The sequence below is a fragment of the Loxodonta africana genome, chromosome 15 (genome assembly GCF_030014295.1).
Source record: "Loxodonta africana isolate mLoxAfr1 chromosome 15, mLoxAfr1.hap2, whole genome shotgun sequence".
Taxonomy (NCBI): Eukaryota; Metazoa; Chordata; class Mammalia; order Proboscidea; family Elephantidae; genus Loxodonta; species Loxodonta africana.
Window position 1 is genome coordinate 78,671,936 of NC_087356.1, and position 14,082 is coordinate 78,686,017.

At 41.1% G+C, this 14,082-nt stretch overlaps 1 protein-coding gene across 1 annotated transcript in view; it reads right to left on the reverse strand.

Moving 5' to 3' along the window:
* ARCN1 (archain 1) overlaps nt 1-11,452 on the reverse strand; it is a 30,612-nt gene extending 19,160 nt beyond the window's left edge. The window contains exon 1 of the mRNA XM_010597916.3: nt 11,321-11,452. Within this exon, the coding sequence (XP_010596218.1) occupies nt 11,321-11,323 (3 nt within the window). The 5' untranslated portion in view covers nt 11,324-11,452. The remainder of the gene's footprint in view (nt 1-11,320) is intronic.
* Nucleotides 11,453-14,082: the final 2,630 nt, after the last annotated feature.

A 14,082-nucleotide genomic window follows, 5' to 3' on the forward strand; every position in this document is an offset into this window, starting at 1 on the left:
AGGTGGCTTCAGAAATGGTTTTAGTTCTGGGTTAACAGAGTCTGGGGCCATGTCTTCAGGAGTTCCTCTAGTCTCTGTCAGACAATTAAGTCTGATCTTTTTACCTGAATTTGAGTTCTGCACCACACTTTTCTCCTGCTCCGTCAGGGACTCTCTGTTTTCCCTGTCAGGGCAGTCACTGGTGGCAGCCGGGCACCACCTTCTGAGACCACTTCTGGTCTCAGGCTGATGGAGTCTCTGATTTATGTGGCCCTTTTGTCTCTTGGGCTAATATTTTCCTTGTGTCTTTGGTGTTCTTCATTCTCCTTTGCTCCAGCTGGACTGGGACCAACTGACTGATCCTTAGATGGCCGTTCGCAAGCTCTTAAGACCCCAAATGCCAAAGTGGGAAGCAGAACCTTTTTTTAATAAACTTTGTTATGCCAACTGACCTAGATGTCCCCCAAAACCATGGTCCCCAGATCCCTGTCGCTGCTATTCTGTCCCTCGAAGTGTTTTGTTGTGTTCAGGAAACTTCTTAGCTTTCGGTTTAGTACAGTTGTGCTGACTTCCCCTGTATTGTGTGTTGTCCTTCCCTTCACCTAAGATAATTATTGTCTACTATCTAGTTAGTGAATTCCCCTCTCCTTCCCTCCTTTCTCTACCCTCGTAACCATCAAAGAATGTTTTCTCCTGTGTTTATACCTTTTCTTGAGTTCTTATAATAGTGGTGGTCTCATACAATATTTGTCCTTTTGTAGCTAACTAATTTCACTCAGTATAATGCCTTCCAGATTCAGTCATGTTGTGAGATGTTCTGCGGATTCATCACTGTTCCTTATCGCTGCGTAGTATTCCATTGTGTGAATATACTCTAATTTATTTATCCATTCATCCAGCGACGGGCACCTAGGTTGTTTCCACCTTTTTGCTATTGTGAACAGTGCTGCAATGAACATGGGTGTGCATATATCTATTTGTGTGAGGGCTCTTATTTCTCTAGGATATATTCCAAGGAGTGCGATTGCTGGATTGTATGGTACTTCTATTTCTTGCTTTTTAAGGAAGTGCCAAATCGATTTCCAAAGCGGTTGTACCATTTTACATTCCCCACCAGTGCTGTATAAGTGCTCCAGTCTCTCCACAACCTCTCCAACATTTATTATTTTGTTTTTTCGATTAATGCTAGCCTTGTTGTAGTTTTGATTTGCATTTCTCTAACGGTTAACGATCATGAGCACTTCCTCATGAGCACTTCCTCGTGTATCTGTTAGCCACCTGAATGTCTTCTTTGGTGAAGTGCCTGTTCCTATTCTTTGCCCATTTTTTAATTGGGTCATTTGTCTTTCTGTTGTTGCAGTTCTGCAGTATCTTGTAGATTTTAAAGATTAGACGCTGATCAGATATGTCATAGCCAAAATTTTTTCCCCAGTCTGTAGGTTGTCTTTTTACTCTTTTGGTGAATTCTTTGGATGAGCATAAGTGTTTGATTTTTAGGAGCTCCCAGTTATCTAGTTTCTCTTCTGGTGTCTGTACATTGCCAGAAATGTTTTGTATTCTCCTTATGCCATTATTTGGGCTCCTGGCGTTGTCCCTATTTTTTCTTCCATGATCTTTATCATTTTAGATTTTATATTAAGGCCTTCAATCCATTCTGAGTTAGTTTTTGTACACGGTGTGAGATATGGGTCTTGTTTCATTTTTTTTGCAGATGGATATCCAGTTATGCCAGCACCATTTGTTAAACAGACTGTCTTTTCCCCATTTAATGAACTTTGGGCCTTTGTCAAATACCAGCTGCGCACATGTGGATGGATTTATGTCTGGATTCTCAATTCTGTTCCATTGGTCTACGTATCTGTTTTTGTACCAGTACCAGGCTGTTTTGACTACCGTGGCAGTATAATAGGTTCTAAAATCAGGTAGTGTGAGGCCTCCCACTTTATTCTTCTTCAGTAATGCTTTACTTATCCAGGGCCTCAGCACCATGTAACTTATACCACATATATTTAAAACGTAAAACAGCACCAGAAATGCATTTATAAGTTTGTCAATATTTTGATAATCATGTAAGGAACATGGATTCTCTCCCGATAAAATTTTCCATATGATTTCAAGGAATTCATAGAACCCCTAGAGCAATTAATTCACAAATGGCTCACAGAGAATCACTTTATGAGTGAAAAAGATTACTAATAAATGGGAGCATATTATAAATGTGATCCCTATAGAGTTCCCCCCCACAAAAAAAAGGTTGAGAACCACAGCCCTAGGAATTTATGCCCCCACTTAGAATTTTACGAGATTTTGAAGGAATAAAATAAGTCCCAACTAAATAAAGATAAGGTAAGATGGGAGAAAAAGGAGCAATCAAGATGCTACGGGTTCAAAGGGTCTCAGGCTGAGCATGAGAAATAGACAGGAGATTCAAAAGCAATGGTAATTTAGAAAGAGCGGAGCAGCGGCAACTATATGTATACAAATGGGTTATTTGTAAATTAAATGTTCATGAATTAGGGGGCTGGTAGTTTAAAAGGTCCTGGGTGGTACAAATGGTTAATTTGCTCGGCTAATAGGAAGGCTGGAGGTTCAAACCCACCCAGAGGTCCCTCAGAAGACAGGCACAGCGATCTACTTCTAAAAAATCAGCCACTGAAAACCCTGTGGAGTACAGTTCTACTCTGACACACATGGGATCGGCATGAGTTAGAGACGACTGGTTCCTGGTAGTTTAAGAGGTCAGGCCTTGTTTATGCCTTTGTCTCTAAGTCTGGCTCTAAACCTCAAAACACCAAAACCAAAAAACCAAACCTACTGCTGTCTAGTTGATTCAGACTCATAGCAACCCTATGGAACAGACTAGAACTGCCCCACAGAGTTTCCAAGGATATAATCTTTATGGAAGCAGATTGACACATTTTTCTCCCACGGAGTGGCCGGTGGGTTCAAACCACTGATCTTTTGGTTAGCAGCTGAGTACTTACCCACTGTGCCACCAGACCCAAAAGATACCACAATCACAAGATCCACACAGCTGATACAAGTTTCTATTCCCTGTGTTAGAGATATTAACATGGTTGGAAGGTCTGGTCGCCTTTAAACAAGATGTATTTATTCTGCTCTAAAGTTAACATTTGTATCCTCAAATGACTGAAAATAATAAAGCTTCTCTTCACATCTGTTTACAAATGTTCACCAATTAAAATACCATATACACCAACAAGCACAGACTCACAGACCAATGGAACAGGACTGAGAACCCAGAAGTAAATCCACCCTCCTATGGACAGCTGATCTTGGACAAATGAAGTTCACTAAATGGGAAAGAGATACTCTCTTTAACAAATGGTGCTGGCAAAACTGGATGTCCATTTGCACAAAAATGAAAAAAGATCCACATCTCACATCATATACAAAAACTTAACTCAAAATCAATCAGAGACCTAAATGTAAAACCAAAAACTATAAAGATCATGGAAGAAAAAATAGGGACAACGCTAGATGCTGTAATATATGGCATAAGAAGAATATCAAACGTAACAAAAAATATACAAACAGCAGAAAATAAACTAGATAACTGGAATCTCCTAAAAATTAAATGCTTACACTTATCAAAAGACTTCACCAAAAGAGTAAAAAGGAAAAAAATTTTGGCTACCACATATCTGACGAAGGTCTAACCTCTAAAATTTATAGAAAACTTCAATTCCTCAACATAAAGACACGATGCAATTAAAAAATGGCCAGAGGACATGAACAGACGCTTCACCAAAGAAGACATTCAGATGGCTAACAAACATGTGAAGAGATGCCTGCGATCATTAGCCAATAGAGAAAGAACAATCAAAATTATAATGAGATACCACCTTACCCTGACAAGAATGGCACTGATCAAAAAACAGAAAACAACGAATGCTGGCGAGATTGCGGGGAGACTGGAACTCTTATACACTGCTGGTGGGAATGTAAAATGGTACATCCACTATGGAAATGGTATGGTGCTTCTTTAAAAGGCTACAAATACCATATGATCCAGCAGTTCTACTCCAATGTATATATCCTGGAGAAATAAAGAGCTGTGATGCAAATAGATAAATGCACACCTATGTTCACTGCCACATAAAGATGGAAACAACCTAAATCCCCATCAACAGATTAATGGATAAACAAACTGTGGTACATACACATGATGGAATACTATACAACGATAAAGAATAATGAATTCGTGAAACAACTCATAACATGGATGAACCTGCAGGACATTATGCTGAGTGAAATAAATCAATCACAAAAGGACAAATATTATGAGATGACTATTATAAAAAAGTCAAGAAAAGATTTACACACAGAAAGAAACATTATCTGACGGTTACCAGGGATGGGAGGGAAAACACTAACTAGACAGTAGATGCATGTTAACTCTGGTGAAGGAAAGGCAAGACACAATAAGGGGCAAGTCGGCACATGACCAAGGCAAGGGAAGACACAAGAATAAAATGCCAGATAAGGTAAATACTGTAACATATATAATCCTGCAAGGTGTGGGAGGGCATATAGGAGTACATCCACACACACATACAGGTTTGGCTATGGGGGCACAGTCATGGAAACTTCCTAGACATAACCAAACACCTCGCAGGACTGAGTTACTGGGCTTGAAGACTAAGGACCACAGTCTCAGGGGACATCTCGGTCAATTGGCATAATATAGTTCATAAAGCCAATGTTCCGTCTGCGGTCTTAAAAGTTTGTGAACAGCCATCTAAGATACAACTATTGGTCTCTTTCTGCCTGGAGCAAAGGAGAGTGAAGAAAACCAAAAGTTCAAGAAAGCAATTAGTCCAAAGGACTAATGGACCACAGGAACCACAGCCTCCACTAGCCTGAGACCAGAAGAACTAGATGGTGCCATGCTACCACTACCAACCGCTTTGATGGGATCACAACAGAAGGTCCCGGTTAGACTGGGTAAAAAATGTAGAACAAAATCCAAATTCATAAAAAAGACCTGACTTACTAGTCCAATAGAGACCGGAGGAACCCCCAGGACTATGGCCCTTAGATACCCCTCTAACTTGGAACTGAAGCCACTCTTAGAGATAACCTTTCACCCAAAGAAATAAACAATAACACTTGTGAGGAATGTGCCCCTGAGAACAATCATTTATACGAGACCAAAATGGCAACAACAGTACAAAATCAAAGGCAGGAAACCAGAGGAGTAGAAACAGGGAACTCAGGGTGGCAACGGAGAGAGCGCTGACACGTGGGGATTGCAACCAATGTCATGGAACAGTTTGTATGTGAATTACTGAATGGGAACTAATCTGCTCTGCAAACCTTCACCTAAAGCACAATAAAATATTTTTTAAAAATGAAGTATTATATACACTAAAAGTAAGTTAATGTGGATTTCCCTCCTGTAACTTGATCTGACATATGATTCTTTATAAAGCTGTTTATTTTTTTTTATTTTACATTTTTCGGAAGGAACACTTTCAGACCTGAAAGGAACTTTCAGAGCCCTTGATTGTTTTATAGGTGTGAAAATTGAGGGCCTAGAAGCTAGATGATCTCTCCAGCACTGTTAAAAAAAATTCCCCCATGAAGTTGAACTTCATCAAACAACTTTTCTCTTAATTAATACTTACCATGGTTTGAGCATACTATTTTTTGTTTTTTGATTAAATAACTACCTTTTCCTACCCAGATCTAACTACATAGATCCAAAAGTTCCTTGGGTAAAGAAATCTGAAGAATCAGGTTTCTGTCCTGACTCTGCCATTAATTATGCGACCTTTGGTAAATCACTCAGTTGTTTTTTAAAATATCCCTAAAACATCCAACACAACTAAATAGTGATCCACAAGGCGCTCCTCGGAAACTCTATGGGGCAGTTCTACTCTGTCCTACAGGGTCGCTATGAGTCGGAATTTACTCGATGGCACTGGGGTTTTTTTTTTTTTTTTTTTTTCTTTACCCCCACTGACTGCTCTGACAGGCATCACAGTAGAGGATTCCGGACAGGGCTGGAGAAAAATGTAGAACAAAATTCTAACTCACAGAAAAAAAAAAAAAAGACCTACTGGTCTTACAGAGACTGGAGAAACCTCGAGGGTATGCCCCCCAACACCCTTTTAGCCAGTAATGACGTCACTCCTGAAGTTCACCCCTGACGTTCACCCCTCAGCCAAAGATCAGATAGGCCCATAAAACAAAACAAGACTAAATGGACACACCAGCCCAAGGGCAAGGACGGATGAGAAGGCAGAAGGGACAGGAAAGTTGATAATGGGGAACCTAAGGTGGAGAAGGGGAGAGTGTTGGCATGTGGGCTGGCAACCAAGATCACAAAACACTGTTTTTTGTCTAATGAGAGGCTAGTTTGCTCTGTAAACCAGCATCTAAAGCACAAAAAAAAACCAAACCCTAAAACAGATCAGTTTATATAAAACTGAAAGTACCCTTGAATCCTTAAGATTCTGTATTTCAAAACATCTGAAAACTGTACAGCAATAAAAACTACATTAACAGCTCCATTTCAGGCCTATTGCTCCAGTTGTAACTTTGGTACCATATTTTTATATGAATATTAAGCTGTTAGAAGGCAAATTAAGGAGTCCTGGTGGCACAGTGGTTAAGCCGCTCAGCTGCTAACTGAAAGGTCGATGGTTTGAGCCCAACAGCTGCTCCACGGGAGAAAAGATGTGGCAGTCTGCTTCCGTAAAGATTTACAGCCTTGAAAACCCTATGGGGCAGTGCTACTCTGAGTCGGGATCAACTTAACGGCATAACAGGTTTTGGTTTAGAAGCCAAACTGCATAACCAAAGCATATTGTGTATATTTGTGTCTGTGTGAGAGAGAGAGAGAGAAGTGTGCTGTCACATTCCCTTCATTCCCAATAGTAACTGAAGTTCATTCAGGAACGATGGGTGATAATTCACCATAAATATGCATGAATTACTAAAGAGAACATCATCAAGGTCTTCCTTGAACCTCTAAAAACTTCAGCATTCTTCACTTTCAGAATGAAGCAGTCACTTTCTCCTTCACGGTGATGATAGATATATATAGGATTCATTGTGATATTAAGGTTAGTTTCTACAATTATCACAGACAACTATTTTGTTTTCTCTACTTACACGAAGTGACTACAGATAAAATCAAAGAAAAGATTTTAATAAAATTTAGTCCACAAAATATAAAACCTGAAAAAAATTTTATTCAGGAGGATTTTAAGCCTACCACAAGCTTCTGTTCTAAAACAAAAGCCACTGTAGAGAATAAACAAGAGTGAATAAAGAAAGGCAAGGCTTGAATCTTAGGCAGGATGCTTTTTTCTGCTCTAAAAAGCTCAAATATGTTTCATTTATTTTGAAACCAAAGTAAAAATAAGAAGACAACGTCACTGTCAGTTTTGTGCAGTGAAAAAGACATGTATTTGAAGACATATCAAACCCACTGCTGTTGAGTCAATTCCGACTCACAGCCATCCTATAGGAGAGAGTAGAACTGCTCCATAGGGTTTCCAAGGAGCAGCTGGTGGATTCGAACTGCCGACCTTTTGGTTTGCAGCAGAGTTCTTAACCACTGCACCACCACAAGCAGATGGCAAATCAATGTAAATTCAAGAAAATCTTTTTCATTCTTGCTATTCCTTCAAATAACAAGTTAAAAAAAGATACATAAAGAACAGCTGTACAGCTGCTGTACTGTTTATGAAGAAGGCAAAAAATAATAATTGCTTAATTGGGATCTGTTATTATTGTGCAAAGGAGCCTTGGTGGCACAGTGGGTTAAGCACTTGGCTGCTAACCGAAAGGTCAGCAGTTCAAACCGACCAGACGGTCGTGGTTATTACTATGCAAGACTTCAGTTTCTCCCCCCAGCAGGTGCAGATTACCCACTTGTTGTTGTTGGGTGCCACTGAGTTGATTCAACTCATAGTGACTCCATGTGACAGAGTACAGTGCAACGGGATTTTCTTGGCTGTATCTTTTTTTTTTTTAATTGTACTTTAGGCGAAACTTTACAGCTCAAGTTCACCCCTTATACTTTTTATACACATATTGTCATGTGACACTAGCTGCAATCCCTACAATACTCTCCTTTCCACCCAGGGTTTCCTGTGTCCATCCAGTCAGTTCCTGTCCCTTCCTGCCTTCTCATCCTGCCTCTGGAGTGGAGCCACCTATTTGGTCTCCTGTATCTGGTTGAACTAAGCAGCACACTCTTCACGAGTATTATTTATGTTTTATAGTCCAGTGTAATCCTTGTCTGAAGAGTGGGCTTCGGGAATGGTTTTAGTTCCAGGTTAATAGTTTCCGAGGGCCATGGCCTTGGGGGTTCCTCCAGTCTCAGTCAGACCATAAGTCTAGTCTTTTTATGTGAGTTGAGTTCTGTTCCACACTTCTCCACCTCAGTCAGGGACTCTCTGTTGTGTTCCTTGGCAGAGCCTAGCACCAGGCTGATTGGCTGTAATCTTGACAGGAGCAGATAGCCAGGATTTTCTCTCGCAGCCGTTGGTGGGTTTCAACTGCCCACCTTTTGGTTAGCAGCCAAGTGCTTAACCATTACACCACCAGGGCACCGTTAGATTAGCTATGCAAGGCCCAAATCTAGCTTTCCAATAACTAATGACTTTTTGGAACTGAATCTACTATCATTTCTATTTAATGCAACCACCACCGTAAGTGGTTTTAGGAACACTAGGGTCCTAATGAGTAAGTTTACTAGTAAGTTTACTCACTGCCTATTCTGAGCAAATAAGAAAAGAACAACACTCTGTAGATAAGCAAAGATTTCACAGATGGCTTGCTACCATTAAAGACTTAAATAACAACTTTATGCGTTCAAATGTAAGTTTATTAAGAAAAAGAACTGATTATAACATTATCTAATGTTAAGAATATTTTCTCACTAATTTGCAAAAAACTAGAAAAAAGATCCAATCAAAAGATCCCATTATTTCATTTTCTAACAGCCATCATAAGCCACCTGCTTTTGCATTTGTTCACCTATATACTCAGACTGTGTAGTCTAGGGCATTCTGCATATACTTCAGTAACTAAGGCCCAAACCAAAAACCAAACCAAACCCACTGCCGCTGAGTCGACTGGAGCAGAATTTCCAAGGAGGAGCTGGTGGACTTGAACTGCTGGCTTTTTGGTTAGCAGCTGAGCTCTTAACCAAGGCTCCAACTAAAGCCAAAAGAAACACTTATTTTTCAAAACCAACTTTTATGTGCAGATATCTGCACCTTACTTTGAAATGCAGAAAATAAGATGCATGGAGGGATGATTAAATGTGTGATAAAACAAGGAGGGTAAAATGCTGGTTATAGAATCTAGCTGGCAGACATATGGGTGTTCACTGTAAAGCCCTTTCAACTTTTCTTATGTTTGAAAATTTTATAATAAAATGTTGAGAAAAAAAAAATCAACTTTTAGAAGTTTTGATAGAACTTTTAGTTCAAAGAAGTCCTAACAATACAAGGACAAAATTTTACCCTATTTGGATATTTTTACTGTCATAAAGGAGGAGGATTCAAAGACACTGCACAGAAATAATGCCAATGTCTTAGGACTCTACAGAGCAGAATGGACTGAGATTAAGTTGTTCTCCCGAATATACAAATATGTGGGTATCTGAATCATGCCAATTCCCAAATAATTCAGAAATATATGAATATTTAAACAGGTCACAACTGTATGTATGTACACATATGTCAAAATAACATACAAAATGTATACTTTATTGAGTATACAAAATGTATTTTTACAAAATCTGTACAAAATTGTATGCTCAATACCTACGGCTTTACCATTCCTCAGTTATTGGTGAATTAAAACTACTAAGTTCCAATGACCTTTTAACAAGCAAGGTTTTTATACAGATTATCTATATTTGATTTATATAATACAAGGCTTTAACTTTGCTATTAAAAGTATATGCTCTAAAACGCACTACAAATACTTCCAGTGCATAAAAGGAAAAGGAGTTTAAAAATCACTGTCTGGATACTAAGCCTCCTAGTAGAATTGAAAAAAAAAAAAAAAGTTTTTGGATATTTTGTGTGTAACACAAAAGTTCTATGAATCAAACCTTTCAGTGGTTTAAAACCCAAGCATGAATCCCACCACCACCCAGGTTCTCACCTAAAAAATTGTTGATAGCACTTACTATGAATAGCACCAAATTATACTGCCATCCTCAAGGAGTTAGGAAGATGCTTTAAAGCAAATTATTAATCTATTGGCAAAAAAAGAATTAAAAAAAAACGCCCTTTAAAAGACTGAAAGGCATAAGGTGCCCTAAAAAATTCTTCAGTAGCTTGTTTGGAACAGACTAATTTCTTCTACTTCATCAATGTCCACAAATCAGTAGTGATAAAGCAAGATTCAGTGGAATCAACATTGTCGTGTTTTGTCCTATTCTCACCTGCATTAATTTTTTCCATCTCTACAATGGATGAGAGCACAAAGATAATGCAACTAAAGTCTATGTAACAGGTCTCAGCGTAAGGCCCACCCAGCCCTTTACCCCTTGTCCTGTGAGACATCTAATCAATCATAAGCCACGTACATATTTTCTTCACCTGAACAATAAATGCCTTGAAGACAGAAATCCTGTCTTCCGGTAACTGACTGACATTCCCCCAGCGTACGCTCAGTCACAAAGACAAATGGATACAAGCAGGTTCTATAAAAGTGGTCGAAGTTTTCAGGAGCCCTAACCAAAAACCAAACCCAACCCAGTGCCGTCGAGTCGATTTCGACTCACAGGATCCTACAAATTAGTGTTAGAAGTTACTCCTTCCCGGTCTATGCTATTTCCCCCAATCGGACAAACCAAAGTCCTGAACGCCAACCCATTTGTATTTCTACATCAATGGCCTATCCAACACCAGGGATGAGAGACAAGCTGAACACAGAAGGAAGAGAAGCCCCCTCAGGAGAGGCCTATGCTGCTGAGCCGAAGCGTCCACGGAAGCGACCCGGCAGTAGCGCCGAAGTCCGCAGCGCAGAGCCCAGAGGACATCGACGACAAGGTCCTCGCAGAGCCAAGACCCTGCCCCGTCCGAGCTGCCGGGTCTAGAGAAGAGTCCAGCCGGTTGGGGTGTGGGGAGGGCGCGACCACAGAGGGACTGGCGTCAACTCCCTCGGGCCTCCCGGAGGCCAAGAGCGGGGGTAGGCCACACCGCTGCCCGAGCCCGAGGAGGGCGCCTGGCTCGAGGCCCTAGGGGCGCGGCTCCTCTGGTCCCCGTACCAGCCCGGCCGGCAGTGAGAGGGGGCGAGTGAGGCCCAGACCCCGAGAGTTCGAGCCCGGCTTGGGTCTTACCATGGTGACGGCGGTGGTGGGGCGCACCCACGCTCCGGCTGCACTGGGCAGAGGGCTGGGGTTAGGGGAAGGGGAGCACCGGCCGCTCCGGACCTGCCGCCCCCCTGACAGGAGCCGCCGCCGCTTCGCTTCTTGCCAAGATGGCGGTCCCGAGCCACGTCTCCAACCGGAAACGGCGCGGGTCAAAGGACGGAGGGCGGGGCTTGGTGGGGTGGGGAAATTGAGGATACCCGGCTGCAAGCCCCACGCGCAGGTTACGTCCCGGCTCGCCTGCAGACGTGGAACTTGCATACATCTGTTTCTTCACTGTTTGTTATCGCCTTAGTTTGAGTCACCTCTGAAACATTTTATAAAGCCGCTCTCATAGACACTATATAATTTAATATTCAAAATAACCCATGTGCACAAGGCGCTAGTATCCAAAATATATAAAGAATTCTTATAACTCAACAATAAAAAGACAACACAATTTAAAAATGGGCAAAAGGTTTGAAGAGACATTTCTTCAAAGAAGAGATACAAATGGCCAATAAGCACATGAAAAGGTGCTCCATATCTATAGTCATCAGTGAAATGTACATCAAAACCACAACTAGCTATGACTTCACCCCTACTAGAATGGTTACATTAAGAAAGATGGACAATAGCAAGTGTTGTGGAGGATATGGAGAAATTAAAATCCTCCTACAATGATGGCTTTGAATTATTATGTAGGCAAAGAATATCGAATGTACCATGGATTGCCAGAAGAACAAACAAATCTGTCTTGGAAGAAGTACAGCCAGAATGCTCCTTAGGAGCAAAGATGGCAAGACTTTGTCTCACGTACTTTGGACATGTTATCAGGAGGGACCAGTCCCTGGAGAAGGACGTCATGCTTGGTAAAATAAACCAAAACCCATTGCCATCGAGTTGATTCTGACTCATAGTGACCGTATGGTAAAGTAGAGGGTCAGTGCTGAACGATATGGAGTGACACAGTGGCTACAACAATGGACTCAAACATAGCAACAATTGTGAGGGTGGAGCAGGACTGGGCAGTGTTTCCTTCTCTTGTATGTAGGGTCAGTATGAGTTCGAATCAACCCCACAGCACCTAACAACACCACCACCACACATTGCTAGTTGGAGTATAAAATAGGGTAGCTGCTTTGGAAAACAGGTCCTCAAAAAGTTAAACAGAGTTACCATGTGATCCAGCAATTCCATCATATGTCCACACAAAAATCTGTACACTAATGTTCATAGCATCATATATCCCAAAAGTGGAAAACCCCAAATGTCCATTAACTGATAATTGGGTAAAAAAAGTGACATATCCATACAATGGAATATTATTCAGCCGCAAAAAGGTATGAAGTACTGATACATGCTACAGCATGGCTGAACTTTGGAAATATACTGAGTAAAAAAAGCCAGGCACAAAATAGCCACTTATTGTATGATTCCATTTGTATGACATGTCCAGAATAAACAAATTCATAGAGACAGAAAGTAGATTAGTGGTTGCAAGAGGTGGGAGTGAGGTGAGATGGAGGTGGAGACTGGGAATTAATGCTGATGGGTACAAGATTTGAATGAAAATGTCCCAGAATTAGGTAACAGATGGCGGCTGCACAACCTTGCCAAATATATTAAAAATCATTGAATTGTACGCTTTAAAATGGTGAGGTTTTTCTTGTGTGTGTGCGTGTGCTTTAGGTGAAAGTTTATAGAGCGAATTAATTTCTCATTTGTTTTGTGACATTGGTGGCCAACCCCAAGATGTACCAACACTCTCCGCTTCTCCATCCTGGATTCCCCATTTCCATTCATCCAATTTTCCGGTCCCTTCCTGCCCTCTGTCTTTGTTTTTGGGCTGGTGTGCGCATTTAGTCTGGTACATGTGATTGAACAGAACAAGAGGATACTGATCGGTTTAAAGTCAGGAAAGGTGTGCGTCAGGGTTGTATTCTTTCACCACACCTATTTAATCTGTGTGCTGAACAAATAATACGAGAAGCTGGACTATACGAAGAAGAACGGGGCATCAGGATTGGAGGAAGACTCATTAACAACCTGCGTTATGCAGGTGACACAACCTTGCTTGCTGAAAGTGAAGAGGACCTGAAGCACTTACTAATGAAGATCAAAGACCACAGCCTTCAGTATGGATTACACCTCAACATAAAGAAAACAAAAATCCTCACAACTGGGCCAATGAGTAACATCGTGATAAATGGAGAAAAGATTGAAGTTGTCAAGGATTTCATTTTACTTGGATCCACAATCAGCAGCCATGGAAGAAGCAGTCAAGAAATCAAAAGACTCATTGCATTGGGTAAATCTGCTGCAAAGGACCTCTTCAAAGTGTTGAAGAGCAAAGATGTCACCCTGAAGACTAAGGTGCGCCTGACCCAAGCCATGGTATTTTCGATGGCATCACATGCATGAGAAAGCTGGACAACGAATAAGGAAGACCGAAGAAGAGTTGACGCTTTTGAATTGTGGTGTTGGTGAAGAGTATTGAATACACCATGGACTGCCAAAAGAACGAACAAATCTGTCTTGAAAGAAGTGTGGCCAGAATGCTCCTTAGAAGCAAGGATGGCGAGACTGCGTTTTACATACTTTGGACATGTTGTCAGGAGGGATCAGTCCCTGAAGAAGGACACAATGCTTGGCAGAGTACAGGGTCCGCAGAAAAGAGGAAGACCCTCAACGAGGTGGATTGACACAGTGGCTGCAACAACGAGCTCAAGCATAACAACGATTTTGAGGAT